Source organism: Somniosus microcephalus, chromosome 6, assembly GCF_052327205.1.
Source record: "Somniosus microcephalus isolate GS21.2 chromosome 6, FLI_Smic_1.0, whole genome shotgun sequence".
NCBI classification, from domain to species: domain Eukaryota; kingdom Metazoa; phylum Chordata; class Chondrichthyes; order Squaliformes; family Somniosidae; genus Somniosus; species Somniosus microcephalus.
The window spans coordinates 36,312,476-36,333,957 of NC_140992.1; the positions used below are offsets into that span (position 1 = coordinate 36,312,476).

Genomic DNA, 21,482 nt, shown 5'->3' on the forward strand with positions numbered 1-21,482 from the left:
CAGGAAAGTGCGAAGTGATACATTTTGGTCGGAAGAACGAGGAGAGGCAATATAAACTAAAGGGTACAATTCTAAAGGGGGTGCTTGAACAGAGAGACCTGGGGGTATATGTGCACAAATCGCTGAAGGTGGCAGGGCAGGTTGTGAAAGCGATTAAAAAAACATACGGGATCCTGGGCTTCATAAATAGAGGCATAGGGCTGGATTTTATCAATGGAGGCGTGTAGGAGGCAGGACTACAACTTTTGGGGTTGTAGTCCCGCCTCCATCGAGTTGTGGCCAACCCACGCGATTTTCACTTGATTGACCTTGTTGAGCCCACCCAGCGGGCTCAGCAGGCCAATTAAGGACCACCCGGCAACAGGTGACATCACAGATTGACATTTCATCTGTCAAGAGCTTTTGACAGATGAAATATCAGCGTTTGACAGCTCTTTGAAGCTGTCAAACTCCGACAATCTGTACTCTAAGTTAATTCCTTCCTCTCAGGCTGATTTAGAGATCTCTCCAGAACAGAAAGCAGAATGCTGCAGATTTTGACAGCTTGCGGCTATTCTGCTTTCTGTGCCGGTGAGATGAAGGACTCCCGAGACCTGAAGGAAGGAAGGCTGCAAAGGTAAGTAAAACTTATTTAAACACTTTACACACACCAAACACACTCATGCACCCATCACTCACCTGAACACCGGACATCTCGAACCCTCCAAGTCCTTCAGCCCGGCGCTCCGCCTCGCTAACTTGGCGTGGTTTGGAGCCGTCGGGAAGCCCACACTTCAGGGATAAAAATAGGGATTAGGCTAAAAACTGCCTGTTAACTACCTGTTAACAGGCAGTTAATTGGCACTAATCCCCTTCCCGCCTCAGGGAGGCGGCTCCCAGCACAGGTCGGGGACCCGCCTCCTGGGAAACGGGCATGGAGGCGGGTTGGGGGCGGGATGGGTTCGTGCCCCCTGATTTCACAATTTTAACCCCCCACACGCCTCCAATCCCGCCTCAACGGCCTGATGAAATTCGAGCCCATAGAGTACAAAAGCAAGGAAGTTATGATGAGCCTTTATAAAACACTGGTTCGGCCTCAACTGAAGTACTGTGTCCAATTCTGGGCACCGCATTTTAGGAAGATGTGAAGGCCTTGGAGAGGTTGCAGAAAAGATTTACAAGAATGGTTCCAGGGATGAGGGACTTCAGTTACTTGGATAGACTGGAGAAGCTGGGTTTGTTCTCCTTAGAGCAGAGAAGGTTGAAAGGAGATTTGATAGAGGTGTTCAAAATCATGAGGGGTCTAGACAGAGTAGATAGAGAGGAAGGGTCGAGAACCAGAGAACACAGATTTAAGGTGATTGGCAGAAGAACCACAAGAGACATGAGGAAAAACTTTTTTACTCAGTGAGTGGTTATGATCTGGATTGCACTGCCTGAAAGGGTGTTGAAGGTAGATTCAATCATGGCTTTCAAAAGGGAACTGGATAAGTAACTGAAGGAAATAAAATTGCAGGGCTACGGGGATAGGGTGGAGGAATGGGACTAGCGGAAGTGTTCTTGCAGAGAGCCGGTATGAGCTCGACGGGCCGAATGGCCTCCTTCTGTGTTGTAATCATTCAATGATTCTATGGTTTCCATGTGCAGTACCTTGATCATACTTCTCTCCAATAATAGGCTTTAGTTTATGCTCCTTTGCAGCCTGATAGAGGTTCCCACCATCCAATGACACTGCATCTGCTTCTTTGTTCTGATAAATGATTGAAGAAAGTTACCAGTTAAATAAAGAAAGAAAACACAGTATTAATATTTTCAATAACAGTATACTGTCTAATTAAAGAAAGAACTTGCATTCATATAGCACCTTTCACGACCTCAGAACCAAAGTGTTTAAGTACTTTTGAAATGTAGTCACTGTTGGAATGTAGGAATTGCAGCAGCCAATTTGTGTACAACAAGGTCCCACAAATGAGCAATATGATAATGACCAGATAATCTGTTTTTAGGTTTCGTTTGAGGGATAAATGTTGGCCAGAATACATAGGAGAACTCGCCTGCTCTTCTTCGAAATAGTGCCATGAGATTTTTTACGTCCACCCTAGAGGGAAGATGGGGCCTCAGTTTAACGTCTCATCCGAAAGGCGGCACCTCTGACACTGAAGTGTCAGCCTAGATATTGTGTTCAAGTCTCTGCAGTAAAACACGAACCCACAACCTTCTGACTCAAAGGCGAGAGTGCTACCAGCTGAGCCACGGTTGACACCAAGCTCTCAGGTCTATCATTATTTCTCATTCAGTGCATTAACATGCAATAGATTATGGCTAAAGATAATGGCAATTTATGATTGGATGACGAGCATTTTAAAACCCCTGCTATATACTATTTTCAAGTGTCCTGTGGATTGTGTTCACTCAAGTCATACGTGCAAGTTTCCAAAGGATTGGTGTTAGACTTGGCCACTTCTCGAAGTAACCAATGAACAGTGTTAGGCCTGCCCGCATGTTAAGGTGCGCAATAAGGTTCACTCAAGTTACATATCCAACCATCCAATAAACAGTATTAGTTCTAGCCATCTGTCCAACTGATCCAGTTAGATACTAAAGCAAAGATCCAAAGTGCTCAATTTGGACAACCTGTCAATACAAGAAAACTGAAGATTGAAGTAGTGCAGACGTTCGGAGTCAGAAGGTTGTGGGTTCAAGTCTCACTCCAGGTGCACTCCAGTGCAGTGCTGAGGACGTGCTGCACTGTCGGAGGTGCCATCTTTCGGATGAGACGTTAAACCGAGGCCCCGTCTGCTCTCTCAGGTGGACGTAAAAGATCCCATGGTACTATTTTGAAGAAGAGCAGGGGAGTTAACCCCGGTGTCCTGGCCAATATTTATCCCTCAACCAACATAACAAAAACAGGTTATCTGGTCATTATCACATTGCTGTTTGTGGGATCTTGCTGTGCTCAAATTGGCTGCCGTGTTTCCCAAATTACAACAGTGACTCCACTTCAAAAGTACTTCATTGGCCATACAGTGCTTTGGGACGTCCGGTGATCATGAAAAGGTGCTATATAAATGCAAGTCTTTCTTTTATGCACACATAATAAATATTAGACACTAGACAGATGATACCACATATACTACCATGGTACACACACACAGAGCAAACACAAATACAGTACACACAGAATGCACTGTTTGTTGTTGTTGTCCTACTACTACAACAACACATGCACTACCAATATACCACATACACATTGTATGGAGTTCATTAATGACCAGTAACCACAAGCTAATAGTACAAACTGTAGCATAGGCTATTTAATTAAGTGTTAAAATTTTAATTTTATGCCACATTAAGTAAAGGCATAAAAAAAAGCTAAGTATTCGGCTGGGGAGAGTTAGTTGCCACTAAATGGAGTCATGTAATGTTGATGGAATATATTAAGCCAAAGTACTGTGTTGAGTAACTAAATGACTTTAGACACTAGGGGCAAGAAATTCATATACTTACCGCCACCTGCTCACGCCAGCGATTCTCGAAGAAATGGCGGCTGCCGCTCTTGCACCAGCTGGAGGCGGTCCCTGCGGCGGCCGCCATATTCGTGGGCCCCTTTGCGCTGCCAGTAACCAGCAGCGCCCTGTAAGAAAAAAGGCGGCGTGGTGCCGTCAGTCGGTGTCCAACACCGACTTAACGTCACCTATGCGAACTTCAACCATAGCGCTCAATTCAGCGCTGGGTCCTAAGCAAGCCAGGTTAACCTGGCATTCAAGCAGGCTGCCAGGCGATAGCTGTAGCTGTTAAAGGGACACACACATCAATCAGGTAACTCTGAATGTAAGGTTTTGGCCTTGGTGTTTTGGATTTTATTGAAGTGGTGGCTTGCTGCAATATATCTGAAAAGTTTTTTAAGTGTTTTGGGAGTGCTGCTGGATGCTTGCAAGGGCTCAGATGGTAAGTGAATGTCTTTGACAAGACAGAACATGCTGCAAATACTCAACAGGTCATGCTACATCCGTGGAGTTCACGTCTCAGGTCGACATGCTGCCTGACCAACTGTGTATTTGCAGCATCAGATGCTGTCATTTCACATTTACAGCATTCACTTGCAGAGGGAAGAGGAAGACGCAGAAGAGGAGGAAGCCGAAGAGGAGGAATCAGACGGAAGGATGCATCCCAGACAGCCCCTTTGTGGCCAGGATATCCGGGATGGAATCATCCGCCTGCGGTCCTACTGGCTGAGCAGGCTGCCTCTTCTTGTTGACCCACTGGCTGGGCAGGCTGCCTCTTCTTGTTGACCCACTGGCTGGGCAGGCTGCCTCTTCTTGTTGACCCACTGGCTGAGCAGGCTGCCTCTTCTTGTTGACCCACTGGCTGAGCAGGCTGCCTCTTCTTGTTGACCCACTGGCTGAGCAGGCTGCCTCTTCTTGTTGACCCACTGGCTGGGCAGGCTGCCTCTTCTTGTTGACCCACTGGCTGAGCAGGCTGCCTCTTCTTGTTGACCCACTGGCTGAGCAGGCTGCCTCTTCTTGTTGACCCACTGGCTGGGCAGGCTGCCTCTTCTTGTTGACCCACTGGCTGAGCAGGCTGCCTCTTCTTGTTGACCCACTGGCTGGGCAGGCTGCCTCTTCTTGTTGACCCACTGGCTGAGCAGGCTGCCTCTTCTTGTTGACCCACTGGCTGAGCAGGCTGCCTCTTCTTGTTAACCCACTGGCTGGGCAGGCTGCCTCTTCTTGTTGACCCACTGGCGGAGCAGGCTGCCTCTTCTTGTTAACCCACTGGCTGGGCAGGCTGCCTCTTCTTGTTGACCCACTGGCTGAGCAGGCTGCCTCTTCTTGTTGACCCACTGGCTGAGCAGGCTGCCTCTTCTTGTTGACCCACTGGCTGGGCAGGCTGCATTTCTTGGGTGTGTGAAATGAGGAAGACACAAGGGTGGGGTTGTGCTGACAGGAGGGCAGGAAACCTAGAGGTGCATGCCAGAAGGAGGGTAACGTACGAGGAAACCCGCATCTTGTATCTTTTCAGCCCCGCCGCTGGCCAAGGGCTCAGCCATGCCCCTGCCAAGAATCGTCTGAGGTGATGCTAGGAATGGTAGATGGGCCTCGTGATTGGGGCAGATTGTTGGTAGGTGAGTGATTGGAGGTCGTGCATTGAGCAGTGTGTGAGGCTAGTGGTGCAGTTGGTAGGAGATGGCTTTTGAAGATGCATTCACTGACCTTGACCAGTGGTCTGAGGTCATGAAGCTTCTTTGGGCACTGGAGCCAGGTGGTGGGGATGACACTGCTGGCAGTGACGGCCTTGGTCATGTACTCCCACATTGTTCTTTCTGGAGGGCCTCCTGGCCCCTGTGGGTAGGGGGCCGCTCTTGCAGTGTTGACCTCCTGCACAAAGCTGGAGTGCTGCGTGAGAGACCCTTGGTGCCCCTTCCCTGGCTTGCTGAGCCATTTGTGTTAGTGCTGAGGCAGTTTTCCCATTTGTTCAGTTTAGGAAGGTAATTCAGTTTCAAGAGCTGAATAATCACATTTGGAACTTCTTTTAAATATTGAATATTTGTAAAAAGGCAGAAAGGGCTGAAAAATGTATTGAATCAGTGCATTTTATTTTGTCTTGCTTCAATGTGCATGGCCTCTTTAAATGTCAGTGCTTCTCACTGCCCAAAATGCATTGTGAGCTTCACAGCCTCGCACACAAACACTCGGGGAAGCAGCAACGCTGCACCAGGACTACAAATTGGTCCTGGATCCCTCGTGCAATGCCACCAGGACAGCGTTGCACCTAAGGTTAGCGCTGTGCCACCTACCTCGATGCCCCCACACCAATTTAGGTCGGTTAGCGCTGTGGCCATTTTGGGTGGCCGTTAATGGCTGTTGGCGGTGACACCGACCGCTTTGCTGGCGATCACCAATTTTTCCCCCTAAGAGACAAAGGGGGAAAAATTGGTGATTGCTTAGGACCCAACGCTGAATTGAGCGCTAGGGTCGAAGTTTGCGTAGGTGATGTTAAGCCACCCGTGACGTCACCACGTCGCCATTTATTTTTTACAGGGCGCTGCTAGTAAGGGGCCCACGAATATGGCGGCCGCTGCGGGGACCGCCTCCAGCTGGCGCAAGAGTGGCGGCCGCCATTATTTTAAGAATCGCTGGCGCTTACAGGTAACGGTAAGTATATGAATTTCTCGCCCCAAGTCCTTCAAATACAGCCCAAATTAATGAAAATAAAAGTCTTCTCTTGTTAGCTGTAGGGCCCCTACGTGAAATGCATATAGCCAATCTTAACGTAATTCCTTAAAGTTGCAGGCCATCACAAAACTGACCACAGTTTGACACTGGGTATGGAGTTAGGTCGCAGATCAGCCATGATCTCATTGAATGGCGGAACAGGCTCAAGGGGCTAAATGGCCTATTCCTGCTCCTTTGTTCCTATAAACCAGCAATCTTATTCAGAGTGCCCAACAAAATAGCTAGTTTAAGACATTGAAACAAATAGCTTGCTGCAGTAGACCTCTCTGAGATTGCATATAAGGGACATGGTTGGGACAGAGTAGCGAAAGCTTTGTTCTGTATCTAGCCATACTGTACCTGATCCTCGGGTGTATGATGCTGATAGTTGCATGGAAGAAGTGTTTCAACCACAGCATTGACATTCCTTATTTAAATAAGCAAATGAAAAAAAAATCATCTCAATTTATGGTCTCGGGGACCAATTGTGTAATTGCCACCTGGTTTGAACCCGGTATTTTTGGCTTCATCTATGCATGTGTTCAGATGGTACATTTTGTTATTTTGGAATTTTGGCAACAATCTAAGTTTAGTCAATGGATTACAATTAAGCAATTAACTGATTTCAGGACAAGGTATTTTTGTGAGTAGCGCTGATGAATTGAACAGTCGGGCAAAACCGGTACCTTCCTGTGTGTGATCCCAGTGTTTTGTTGGGTCGAGGGTTGTCTGAGTAACACAGCAGTTATTAGCTGCAGGGCAAACTGTTTGCTATAGCAAATAACGTTTCCATTTTTTCTGGTTGGTGGTTTCTGCTGACTTATCTGTTGTGCTGTGGAAAGCTTTGTGGTTAGCAATTTGAATAATGTGGTTAGCTGGAGAATCCAAGTCATCCTGTTTTTTTCCACCAGGTGCCCGTGAAAGGAATGACCAGGAAGCCGTTAGTGCAGATTTTGTACAACAAATGGGGCATACAGCACTAGTTATTTTTATTTATTTTCTGTTGGAGATAGATGGGGACATATAAGGATGGGAAAGTAAGGAGGTAGTATCTATTGGCTACGCACAGCATGCAAATATTTAGAGGGGAATTTTAACCCCCAAAAACGGATGGGTTTGAGTCGGCTGGGATGTAATAAAATTTTAAATCTCAAACACCAACCCCACCCACCTCGAACCCACCCACTTCCCGCTTTAATGGCGGCAGGACGGAGGTGGGGTGGTGGGGGTGGGGGGGGAGGGCGCGGGCAACCAACCCTCTCCCAGGAGGTAGGTTGCTCATTTAAATATTTTAATGAGGCTGCGTGCCTCAGATTTTATCTCTCTTCCAGGTTTAACCCTGGCCGGCCGGGTTTCCTGATCATCTGCTCCGCCTTGGAAATCCCAATTGCTGGCGCAGAGTTTGGCTAATTGCCCACCAACTGCCCAGCAATTACGGATGAAAATTTTACGGCCCTAAGCCTGTTGCGCATCAACATAAGAGGATTAGATAGAGATGGTTACTCATTCTATTAGCTTCGGACTGTGATGTGATGAATTGTAACACTGTCCGAAAGACCTCCAATGATTAATGTACAGATTTTTCAGATCTTTGTTTGGGCTCTGTTGTATTTATGTTTGTATCGCCTGTCCATGTTAATACCGTCAGATATTTCCACTTCTTATAGATGTATTTTATATGAAATTTCACAGAGCTTGAACCACTTATCACAACTCTAATTCCTAAATAGGATTTAAGAATTAATTCTCAAATAATTTTTTTAGGTGGGTCTGTGTGAAAGAGAGAGAGAGAGAGAGAGAGCAGGTCATTTTGGAACTATTTATTCTCCTAGACTTTATAATTATTCTGAAAATACATCCAATTGCAGATAATTCTGTAAAAATAAAATGTTGGGTGAAATGCAATATATTGAAGAACGTTACCAGTATTGGTGGTAGACACCTTCCCTTCAGTGTACTGATTGGAGCACCAGGCCCACGTAATCCCAGGTACGCTTCCGCACACGCTGCGCCCCTGGGATCCCTGGGCCATTACACTGCCCTTCAGAACGCAGGGTCAGAGAGCAAGTTCATGAAGGAGGGTCCCCATCGGGTAAGTTCGTATTCTATTCGGATGCCTGCGGCGTACTCCATAGGTACGCCGCCGGCTGCTAAATTTGCCCCATTATAAACACTACAGAGTAAATGTGCCTGAAAGAAGCCAATGAGGCCAATCAGATCCAATCCTTTTGAGAAAAGCTTGTAGGAATGAGGAAAATGGCTAAAGCATACCGCTATCTTTTTTGCACAGTCCAGTGCCGAGGCTGCTAGAACACAGGATATCAAAGGATGCATTTTGGCAGATTCAAAAGCTTCCTTCATATGGTTGCACTTGTTCATCTCCAGAGTGGAAGTAACACACCATCGAATCTCCCTTAACCCACTTGCTGCAGGAAAGATGAAAGATATGATAATTGATCAGCTCATATGAACGCCAAACATTTCTTCACCACGTGAGTTTCAATGCTGGTGGATAGTCATTCTTGCACTGACCATGCGTAACTGCAAGGCCTGGATTGCAGAACGAACCAAATTATTTTGATTTTTTTTTAATGCATAATCCCCTAGTTGTGAGGAAAGGCAGGCAATTTTTTTCTCAAGCCACTTCAATAGGGGAGTCCTGAGTCAGCCGTGAGAAGGTGACTTACCCTCTAATATTTCCTTTGTCTCCTTACCCAAGGTGTGGTGGTCTAAACTGACAGCTTGGTAAATTATGGTTTTAAAGCATTATGTTTTTTCACATTTCACAAATAAATCCAGGAATCCACCGCTAGCAGAACAATACCTTCATTTTACATCAAAAGGAATGTGAGAGTGAGCAAGGACTCAAATGTCTCGAATATATAAAAGGTCACACCCAAAATCAGACAGAGTGAGTGCACAGGTTTGACAAATGGTGTAATTACAGCTTGCAGCTGTATTGCTTCCATTCTTTTCTGAACAGATTAACCTTGTATTATACTAATATTAGTCACTGTTTCTTACATTTTACCACCCAATGATTAAAGTTAATAATACAACAGGTCTGAGTCACAAGAATACATGTCAACTAAGCTGTTGAAAACTATTTTCATGGATTACCTAATTTTTCATTTACTCCAATGGTGGAAAATTCTTATAATCATAAACTATTGACTAATCTTGGAATCTCCAATGTGTATTTGACAAAGCCATAAAGTTGGTGCCTAATTCAGCCCCCAAACCATATAGCAATTTTAACATTGACCCTTGAGACCACAAATTACACTATCAAATAATTCAAAGTTCAAGTCTCTAGTAATTTAGTGGTGCTCATGGATGTCAATACTTGACACTTTAATGATTGGTCTGGGCCTGTGTTCCTGGAAGTATACAAGTGGCAGCTGAATAATTATGGACCTGAGTTCCCTACATTCTCAATTCTTGGCAGTCTTGCAATGAACTGTGGCCTTAAAATCCTGATATGCTTTTAAATCTTTGGTAGGCTAGTGCTGGGTATGGGTCTGAATCGCTTACAGTGTAATGGTGGTATATATCTTATTCTCAGGCAAAATACTGCTGGGGATTTGGCAATCTAGTTCTGCATCTAACTCGGCGAATACTCAAACTTTACAAGTATCTCACTCATCAGACCTTTGTTCTTCAATGAATTCTGTAAAAACCACAATGAACAAGCCAATTATTCACATGATGCTTGTTACATCGTTATATTATTACATCGTTAAATGGAACTACTTTGGTTAGTGTATTTATATTGCTATGTGGCACACTGTGAAAGGCAGTGCGCAGTGCAAGGTCGGACATCTTGTATCACTCCGCACCATGCGGCAGCAACATCATAAAAGCAAGAATACAACTGAGTGAAAGTCGAAAACTAAATGAGTTAAAAGTGTCTGTATTACATAGTAATAAGAACACAAGGAGACACAACATGGTGGCAGCGGTATAAGTGAGTACAACTTGTGCCATACGAACTACGAATAAGACAAAAAGTGAATATATAAGCTGATCGTGAGTGCCGGTGTCTATGGTGATTGAGCGTGAATCGTACGGGCAACTAAGATGGTGGCTGCCACTGCACTGACTGCGCAAATGCAACCCCTCATGAACTGGGAAGCCGACGATATAGTAGAGGCATTCTGCAAGTTCAAACAGAAATGTGACCTTACATTCAAAAGCTTCCTGAAGGGTACTGCCAATGAAGAAAAGGTTAGTTACATTCTGTTGTGGACAGGAGAAAAAGGTCTAGATTTGTATAATAGCTGGAGTTTGACTGAAGAGGAAAAGGAAAAACCTGCGACAATCTTTGAGAAATTCAGCAACCATCTAGAGCCTAAATCCAATCACCGTATACACAGATACAAATTCCAGAGTCTAAGACAGGAACCCGGTGAAACAGCTGACAATTTCCTGACAAAGCTGAGAAATGAAGCCAGCAAGTGTGCATTTAAGGAAATGGAGGAAAGGCTTGTGGACCAGCTGATATGGGGGTTAGCGCATGCAGAGGTACAAAAAGCCCTGATAGGGAAAGAAAAGCTCGAAATAACAGAGGCTATAGATACTGCGAGAGCTCATGAAGCCATGAAGCAGCAAATGAGAACGCTGATTTCTCAAACGGCTGACATGCGGACGGCTTCTGAGACAGACAACAGAGTGGATACAGTGAGAGAAAAGTACAACACACAAAGACATGCACATGACAACGGGAGAAACATGTGCAGAAACTGTGGAAGACCGCACGATTATACAGACAGGAGGAAATGTCCAGCATATGGAACAAGCTGCAATGCATGTGGCAAACTAAACCACTGGGAAAAGAGGTGTAGAACGAAGAAAGAAGGAACATACATCAAAAACAAAGGCAGACAGCAGAACCAGAGAAAGAAACACAGTATCCATGCCATGGATGAACAGGATGATGATGATTATGGTCATGACAATACACTAAACATCAAAACCATAAAAGGTACAGCTTCACAAGATGTCCAAAGCGGAAAATACTCCGAAGAGAGAATTGCACACCATCATCCAAATCAAAAAGAGGGTCAAAGGTCAGCCCACAACCATCAACTTAAAGTTGAAGCTGGACACAGGGGCTCAGAGCAACATTCTCCCATTGAGACTGTACCAGCAGATCTTTCCCGAAAACTTGAGAGAAGATGGTTACCTGAAAAAGGGTTGTCTAAAGGCAAGTAATGTCACGCTGACAGCATACGGGGGGAGTGAGATTAAACAACTCGGAACAACCTTTGTCAAAGGGACACATAAAAGAACATCAACTGCATGTTCTATGTCACCGACACTGAGGGGCCAGCAATCCTGGGATTAAACACCTGCGAGAAGTTGAGATTGATCTCAGTGAATCACGAGCTGATGGAAACGTCACTGAGGATAGACAGCAACACCCCGCTGGAGAATCGCCCACAAATCAAGAGTAAAAAAGACTTGATAGACATGTATCCGGAATGTTTCGATGATACAGTGGGATGTTTCGGAGATTTCCAATACCACATCACCATCGATCCAAAGGCAAAGCCCGTTATCCATGCTCCACAAAAAGTACCCATTGAGCTGAAGACAAAGCTTAAAAGAGAGCTAAAGGAGATGGAAGAAAAGGGAATGATCGTAAAGGTCACTGAACCCACAGACTGGGTAAACTCAATTGTGGTACGAGAAAAGCTAAACGGGCGTCTCAGAATATGTTTGGACCCCAAAGATCTAAACCAGGCGATAAAGAGGGACCACTATCCCACCCCAACGCTAGATGAGATTACGCCATCACTGGCAGGAGCCAAGGTTTTCTCAAAACTAGATGCCAGCAATGGATATTGGAACGTGAAGTTGGATGAGGAATCAACAACACTGACAACATTCAACACACCATTTGGGCGTTACAAATTCCTGCGGCTACCATTCGGGTTAAAGGTCAGTCAAGTAGACGAGACATACAGAGGCTGTGGAGGAGCTATAGGAATAGCTGATGATATTCAGATCTATGGAGCAGATGAAAGAGACCATGATATGCACCTACATGAGGTCAGCAAGTAGACGAGACATACAGAGGCTGTGGAGGAGCTATAGGAATAGCTGATGATATTCAGATCTATGGAGCAGATGAAAGAGACCATGATATGCACCTACTTGAGGCCATGGAGTGTACCAGGAAGGCTGGCATCAAGTTAAATGCCGATAAGTGCATAGTTAAAGTCAAGGAATGCCAATTCTTCGGTATGATTTACACACCAGAGGGAGTCAAGCCAAGTCCTGAGAAGACTGCGGCGATTGCTGAAATGGAACCACCCAAAGATAAGAAAGAGCTGAGGAGTTACCTCGGCTTGGTCCAATACATGAGTTCTTTCATCCCAAACATGTCGGAACATACAACAAATCTCAGAGAGCTAATGAAAGAAGACGCCAAATACCAGTGGTCTGAATCACATGAAAGGAATTTCAAACAACTTAAAGAATTGTTGTGCAAAGAAACAAGTCTGTCATATTGTGACAGAAGAAAACCAGTCACTCTACAAGTAGACGCTTCTACCAGAGGACATGGGGCAGCTCTTGTGCAGGAAGGAAAGCCAATAGCTTTCGCATCAAAGGCCTTGACGTCAGCCGAGATGAGATACGCCAACATAGAAAGAGAACTATTAGCAGTAGTGTGGATGCGAGAAATTCCATACATACCTGTATGGAAGGCAGTTTACAATAGAGAGTGACCATCGTCCACTAGAACAGATCTACAAGAAGAATCTGTGCAAAGCACCTACAAGACTGCAAAGACTACTTCTAAGGCTCCAAAGCTATGACTTCACGCTTAAATATAAGCCAGGAAAGGAAATGGTGCTAGCAGATGCGTTGTCTCGATTGTCACCATATGAGAAACACGAGGTGGAGGGTCTAACAGTAAAAATCCACCACCTAGTGAGTGTTACCCCTACAAAGCTCAGTCAAATCAGAGATGAGACTAGCAAAGATGAGGAATTGCAACTACTCACACAACAAGTGATACAGGGGTGGCTGGAGAGAATCCAGCAGGTACAGGCGACAATTCGTCAATACTGGACGATTAGAGACGACATCGCAATAGAAGACGGTATTCTCCTTGCTAGATCGAGGATCATCATGCCAAAGACGATGCAGACAGAACTTCTCCATCTACAGGAAACTTTGTGATATCCGGCACCGACGGGACCGAGCTGTTGCCGTCCCATCAAAACTGCCAGACAAACCAGCGCTAATGTTAAAACATACGGACCGTATCTAGCAACAAACCCTGCAACAGCTTCTAAACAGTCGGCCGTAGCTTGCAAGCATCTCTGTAGCTAAGCAACAGCTTTAGCTAGACCTTGCAGAGCCTGACTGATGAAAAAAAAGCAACGAAAAGAAAAAAAACTTACTGAACCGACTCCTGAATTTTGCCGGTGGATCGAGCATTCCGGACAGTTAACCTCCGGATAAACCAAAGTTTCCTGTAATACACGAAGGCCACATGGGAATGGAGAAATGCAAGCTGAGAGCCAGATCAGCTGTATACTGGATAGACATGTACAAAAATATCGAACAGATGGTTTCTGCATGTGGTATATGCCAGAAATACAGAAATGCACAACAGAGAGAGATGATACCTAGTGAAATACCATCAAGACCATGACACACTGTTGGGGCAGATCTCTTCATGTGCAATCAAGAATGGTATCTCATAGTGACAGATTACTATTCCAAGTTTCCTTTTGTGAGAAGGATGAAAGATCTGAGAGCCACAATTACCATCAGAATTGCAAAGAGCTTGTTTGCTGAACAAGGAATCCCGGAAAAGGTAATCTGTGACAAAGGAACCCAGTTCACATCGAGTGAATTCAGAGCTCTGGCAGAAAAGTATGGGTTCAAAATAGTAACCTCATCCCCACATTTCCCAAGGGGACATGGGTTCATCAAAAGACAGATCCAGACTGTCAAGAGAACTCTCATCAAAAGCAGTGAGATGGGGGAAGACCAAGACCTTGCCCTCCTATCACTCAGATCAATACCACTGAAAGCAGACATGAAATCACCTGCAGAATTGCTGAATGGGAGGAAGTTTAAGACTACCCTACCAGCAAAAATACATCCTCCCCAGGACCAGGAGGACTTCAGACAGAAGCTGGCAGAAGCACAAGTCGTAGGGAGCAAACATTACGACAAACATGCAAAGATGCTACCAGAATTGCTGAATGGGCAATCAGTGCATGTGCAAGACCCGGTGTTGAAAACCTGGAATCCAGCCAAGGTCATTGGAAAAGCTGATACTCCAAGATCCTACTTCGTAGAGACCGAACCTGGTAACCAATACAGACAGAATAGACTCCACATCAGACCTTCACCTGAACTGGTTAAGCAGCAGACAACATCAGCAACATTGACAACACCAGCTACCACAAGCAGTACAATGCCAGAAACAAGCGCCACAAATCAAACAACCACGCGCATGCACACTCCAACTCCAAGTGCGACAGCAACAACAACAACAACAACAAGAGCGGAACACACCAAAACACCGCAGAGAGGAGTGGTCACCACCAAATCCACAAGATGGAGGGACAACATCCAACCACCTGAGCGATATCGCGAATAAGAAAACTCACGATTCTTTGTATTTGATAATAATAGTTTAGATATAATGGGGGAGAAATTGGGTGAGTAGCGCCACCTGTTAGCGCCTAAAGAGGCAGTCAGTGGCTGTAGCGCCACTGGCTGCGTCTCCCGCGATATTCAGTAGGGGCGCTAATGGTGGAGTTAGGCATTTGCGCTGCGCCACCACCGATGATGTCATCGGTGTGCGCAGTGCCCCACTCGCGATATTTGGTAGCGAATGCCGCAGTTGCGCCGCTCGCTACCCGCGCCCGGTTCACGGGGCCTTACTGTGCCGGCAGCGGCGCAAGTTAAGGTGGAGGTGCAGGGCGGCCGCTTTTTCGGCGGCCGCCTGCCAGCACCTCCATCCCCGGCCTCCTAACCCCCCCCCCACCCCGCGGCATTGCCGGCTGTTTCCCGAGAGCCCGGCACTTCTCCTTGGTGCCGGGCTCATTTGCCGGCACTCGCGAGCGAGGATCGCGCTGTTGCAGGCACCTCCCCCTTAACAGTGGGAGGAAGGCCTGCAGTACCGCAGCGTGCCGTGCCGCAGCATGTGGCGCTGCGGCACGTTGCGCTGCGATAATCAGTTTCAGCACCCTAAGAGGGACGCGGAGCGCCTCGAGCCTCGCCCCGTCTCCCTCGAGGGGCACTGAAACTGAATTTCTGGCGATCGGTATCACTCCGATCGCTGCGCTAAATCCTGCGCTCAGGCGACTTTTGTGCCACTTTGGCGCCCCAACCCAATTTCTAGGCCAATATTTTTTAAATTAAATTAAATTTCATGTTTTAGTTTTTTTGAGAAAGAGGGATGTTACATCATTATATTATTACATCGTTAAATGGAACTACTTTGGTTAGTGTATTTATATTGCTATGTGGCACACTGTGAAAGGCAGTGCGCAGTGCAAGGTCGGACATCTTGTATCACTCCGCACCATGCGGCAGCAACATCATAAAAGCAAGAATACAACTGAGTGAAAGTCGAAAACTAAATGAGTTAAAAGTGTCTGTATTACATAGTAATAAGAACACAAGGAGACACAACAATGCTCTCCACATAAAAATTACATAGAACAAAGAGAACGGCAATGCTAGTCTGAAGCCAAATATTTGACCACTGATCACAATGTTCTATTTAGATGAATTTGCCCAATCATTGGGCAACTCTGTTTATACAGAAATAGCCATTTTGTGTTGACCAATCCACCTTCCAACTCTGCATGGAGTTATCTTGAATAGTCACTTATGGATTATTTCTAAATGGAATAGCTGAACTCTGGCTTCTTCATGTAAATAAGGTCATACAAACAATCCATTAAATGAAACTGTCACGGTAACTGATTCAGGGTACATGTTCCTGGCAAATGTTACATAAAATATAATCTGCTTATGCGGTTTTCTTTTTTAACTGGATCTAGTTAAATTACACCATGTGCAATATTACCAAGCGAGTGGTCAACAGATTTGAATGAAATTCCTTTGTCCACTATTTTAACAGAGGCATTAAACTGTTTATTTTGAACGAGCTTCCATTTAAATAGCAGACAAAACAATTTTGTATGAATGTGTTACGTGTTCAGATGCTAACATTGCACCACATGGTTCACCTCATAAATGTGTTGAATCCCATTCCCCCCCCCCCCCCACCCATCATCCCCTTTGTATCTTGGAGTAATAGGCATGTGGTTGCGCCATTGATTCTTCACAAAGTGAATTCAAGATCTCAGAAATTCCATCCAGAAAAGCAGCAGACTAGATAACAGATACTGAATTATTGTAGAGCATTGATGCAAATCTCCAAACAGCCAGCTAAGCAGAGGCATAGGCAGAGTCCTCAGAGCCCGCCTCTCACCTGGTTGTTAAATAGAGGATACATTTTCAACTTACTGCCTGGGCATAATACTGGTGTTGTGGATCGGTCGCCTGTTACAGAAACTGTTCAATTTTCATTTCTGTTGAAATCTATGTTGAAATTTCATCTACAGTAATTTGATCCTTTGAGGTTGGGAGTGCTTTGAATGAACCTGAATCTAACAATAGCAGCAGTGTGCTTCAGTGTATGGAATTCTGAAGGTTCACACCCAAGATTTGCAATAAGGTTGGTGCTGAGAAAACTTGTTTTTCTGTGTCTGATTCTCTAGTAGCACACTTCAGCTTTTCCTTCCATTCTAGAGTGGCTGAGTCACTGGGAATTTAGTAGTGGATTGGGTCCAAGTCTTTGTCAGTCTAGTGATGGGATTGTGCCTGGGTTCTGTTTGTCCAGTAATAGGATTTGGATTAACAACCTATCAATTTACTGATGGGTATGTGTCCAAGTTCCTTGTATGCTACTCATGGTGTGCATGTGACTCCTGCTCGTCGAGTGGTGGGTATGTGTGACTCCTTGCCAGTCTAGATGTGGGTATGAGTCAGTGTCTACCACTCCAGTGGTAGGCGTGAGTCTGTGTCCAAGTCCCTGGCAATTTAACGGAGGCTCGCCCTATTGAGCTGCATTATTTTTCCGCTTCTACTGCAGATTTGGATTTGGTGCCCTGGATACAAATCTGAATGTACTCTAATGCTCGTCCTGAATCTGCAGCGGTTCCAAGCAAACACCAGTCTAAGATTAAGTAAGAGCCATGTAGACCGAAGGACAGACAGTTCAGCAAAACAAATTCAGAATAAACAAAAAAATTCAAATGCTGAACATTCAGTAATAACTCGTCATTTTTGCAATGCATTTAAAATATACACAGATGTGTTAAATATTGTGCTCTAATTATTTTGAAACTGGCCACTTGAATTCCTCGCCTTGTCCAAACAGACTGAGCATTATCGACTTTCCTAGCAGCCTTATGCCTTTTAGCCTCAGATTACAGCCCCTGAGTTTGCCTGGAACTGAAAGACTTTTTTTGTACTTACCCAAACTGAAGATGCCGACTAAAATGCACACAGCCCATAGAGTGGAACTCTGCATGGTGCGCTCCGTGTTCAGAACGATCCCAGACTCTCCGACCACCTTGATTTCTTCAGCTCCCTTTATACCTTTCGGTGGTGTCCCAGTTCGTTTTGTCTAGTTAATGATTGTAATGAAGAGGCGTCCGCTGGAGTTAAGATTCGGACTTTCCCCGAGTCATACTGCCAGTTGTAAAATCTTCTTAGAGCTTTTATTATTGCTCCAGGAAAAATTGTGCAACTTTGTTTATAATCTCCGTAATCCTCCCAATCTAACGATAGCGCCCAAAGCGGTATTTCAAGACCAAACTGCGTATAAAACGAAGGCGCTCAATTCAACATAGCTGGGCACAGCGATCATACGCGCGTCTTTCAGATCCTGATACACTGCAGACTTTGTGTTCCACGGATTTTTTTTAAAGGGGCACGACCTAATTCGTCACAATTTTTTGCTGTGTATATAGCATCAAGAAAAAATATTTCTAAAAAAAACCATAATTCTTGCAGGATGAGCTAAAGTTGTATTATAATGGAAATAATTCATAAACTATAGAATGGTGAAAATAGCAATTGTTTAAAAAAATTGTAGAAAGAGGCATTATTTAATGCAGAGTATTTTGCAAACTTTTACTGAAATATCAAATGCAAGTTTTAGGAAGTTAAAGGCATCTTGCTTCATAAAACAATGTTCACAAACATCATTGCTTCATTTGTGTGTAAAGTCATCACGATGGAAATGCAGGCCTGACTCTATCCTTTCCCAAACAAGAAATGGTTTTTCTAACACTTCTTCATAAAAACAAGAGTATAAAAGCAGGGAAGTCCTGCTACAACTGTACAGGGTATTGGTGAGACCACACCTGGAGTACTGCGTACAGTTTTGGTCTCCTTATTTAAGGAAGGATATATTTGCATTAGAGGCAGTTCAGAGAAGGTTCACTAGATTAATTCCAGAGATGAGGGGGTTGACTTATGAGGAAAGGTTGAGCAGGTTGGGCCAATACTCATTGGAATTTAGTGAAACATATAAGCTACTGAGGGGGCACGACAAGGTAGATGCAGAGAGGATGTTTCCCCTCGTGGGGAAATCTAGAACGTGGGGGCACAGTTTTAGAATAAAGGGTCACCCTTTTAGAACTGAGATGAGGAGGAATTTCTTCTCTCAGAGGGTCATAAATCTGTGGAATTCTCTGCCCCAGAGAGCTGTGGAGGCTGGGTCATTAAATACATTTAAGGTGGAGATAGACAAATTTTTGCAAGATAAGGGAGTGAAGGGTTATGGGGAGCGGGCGGGGAAGTGGCTTTGAGCCCAAGATCAGCCATGATCTTATTGAATGGCGGAGCAGGCTTGAGGGGCCAAGTGGCCTATTCCTGCTCCTATTTCTTATGTTTATGAAGACCGATGATTTAGATTTTTTTTCTGGGGGGACAGAGTGGTGGGGGGGGGGGGGGTGGGTGGGTGGTGGGGGTTGGGGAGCAGCTGGCTGCAAATACACCCCATTGACCACCAGCAAGTGTGGCACCCTTCCAGGGACCACCTGCAAAGGCTGACACACTCCCAGGAGCCCTCGTTCAAGCTTCTGAAATACAGTGCCAGCTGCCTGAAGGAAAACAGTGTTATCTTCAGAGAAAAAGTTTTTTTTAACTAGTATGCAGCAATAAAAATAATGTGTCAATAGCCTCAGCAAATACAGAAAGTCACAGAAATCTGATGGCCTCACAGATCACTGGCTTCCCTTCACCAACACTTGGGGTCGAGCAAGTCTGAAAACCTATGATGAAGACAATCCTCCTTTAAACCAATTGTATTATTCTATTTGTCAGGAAACCACTTCTTGTATTTGCTGCCAGCATCAAGGATTTCCAGATGAGGTATATTTATAAATCCTAATCTCAGAAGAGCACCCACTTCAGTAAATTTTCCAGCTAGCTTCATAGAGTGAGAGTGCCAATTTAGTATCAATTCAGACCCATCCTTCTCTCAATAACCCTCAATCCTATTTCAACACCAACAACAACTTGTATTTATATAGCGCCTTTAACATAGTAAAACATCCCACGGCACTTCAGAGGAGCATCATCAAGCAAAATTTGACACTGAGCCACATGAGATTTTTTTTGTCTTTATTCGTTTATGGGATGTGGGCGTCGCTGGTAAGGCCAGCATTTATTGCCCATCCCTAGTTGCCCTTGAGAAGGTGGTGGTGAGCCGCCTTCTTGAACTGCTGCAGTCCATGTGATGAAGGTACTCCCACAGTGCTATTAGGTAGGGAGTTCCAGGATTTTGACCCAGCGACGATGAAGGATCGGCGATATACATCTAAGTCAGGATGGTGTGTGACTTGGAGGGAAACTTGGAGGTGGTGGTGTTCCCATACACCTGCTGCCCTTGTCCTTCTAGGTGGAAGAGGTTGCAGGTTTCGGGGGTGCTGCCAAAGAAGCCTTGGTGAGTTGCTGCAGTGCATCTTGTAGATGGTACACACTGCAGCCACGGTACGCCAGTGGTGGAGGGAGCAAATGTTTAAGTTGGTGGATGGGGTGCCAATCAAATGGGCTGCTTTGTCCTGGATGGTGTGGAGCTTCTTGAGTGTTGTTGGAGCTGCACTCATCCAGGCAAGTGGAGAGTATTCCATCACACTCCTTACTTGTGCCTTGTAGATGGTGGAAAGGCTTTGGGGAGTCAGGAGGTGAGACACTCGCCGCAGAATACCTAACCTCTGACCTGCTCTTGTTGCCACAGTATTTATGTGGCTGGTCCAGTTAAGTTTCTGGTCAATGGTGACCCCCAGGATGTTGATGGTGGGGGATTCAGCGATGGTAATGCTGTTGAATGTCAAGGGGAGGTGGTTAGACTCTCGCTTGTTGGAGATTGTCATTGCCTGGCACTTCTGTGGCGCAAACGTTGTCCAGGTCTTGTTGCATGTGGGCATGGACTGCTTCATTATCTGAGGTGTTGTGAATGGTGCTGAACACTGTGCAATCATCAGCGAACATCCCCATTTCGGACCTTATGTTGGTGGGAAGGTCATTGATGAAGCAGCTGAAGATGGTTGGGCCTAGGACACTGCCCTGAGGAACTCCTGCAGCGATGTCCTGGAGCTGTGATGATTGGCCTTCCTTTGTGCTAGGTATGACTCCAGCCAGTGGAGCGTTTTCCCCCTAATTCCCATTGACTTCAGTTTTACCAGGGCTCCTTGATGCCACACTCGGTCAAATGCTGCCTTGATGTCAAGGGCAGTCACTCTCACCTCTGGAATTCAGCTCCTTTGTCCATGTTTGGATCAAGGCTGTAATGAGGTCGGGAGCTGAGTGGTCTTGGCGGAACCCAAACTGGGCATCGGTGAGCAGGTTATTGGTGAGTAAGTGCCGCTTGATAGCACTGTCGATGACACCTTCCATCACTTTGCTGATGATTGAGAGTAGACTGATGGGGCGGTAATTGGCCGGGTTGGATTTGTCCTGCTTTTTGTGGACAGGACATACCTGGGCAGTTTTCCACATTGTCGGATAGATGCCAGTGTTGTAGCTGTACTGGAACAGCTTGCCTAGAGGCGCAGCTAAGACAGGTGAAAGAGGTAGGTTTTACGGAGCTTCTTAAAGGAGGAGACGGAGAGGTGGAGATGCTTAGGGAGGGAATACTAGAGCTTAGGGCCCAGGCAGCTGAAGGCATGGCTTCTAACCAGGTGATTTTCTTTTTTTAAACACAGGTTTGCTTGTGGGCCAGGAGAAGCT

The 21,482-nt window shown here is 45.4% G+C and overlaps 1 protein-coding gene across 2 annotated transcripts in view; it reads right to left on the reverse strand.

Moving 5' to 3' along the window:
- meltf (melanotransferrin) overlaps positions 1-18,137 on the reverse strand; it is a 69,538-nt gene extending 51,401 nt beyond the window's left edge. Inside the window, exons 1-3 of one of the 2 annotated variants that reach the window (XM_085990016.1) lie at positions 17,718-18,137; positions 8,463-8,617; positions 1,630-1,729 (exon numbers count right to left, since the gene is read on the reverse strand). In XM_085990016.1, coding sequence (XP_085846142.1) covers positions 1,630-1,729; positions 8,463-8,617; positions 17,718-17,772 — 310 coding nt within the window. In that variant the 5' untranslated portion in view covers positions 17,773-18,137. The remainder of the gene's footprint in view (positions 1-1,629; positions 1,730-8,462; positions 8,618-17,717) is intronic. The other variant, XM_085990017.1, reaches the window with a different exon arrangement.
- Between the last annotated feature and the right edge of the window lie 3,345 nt (positions 18,138-21,482).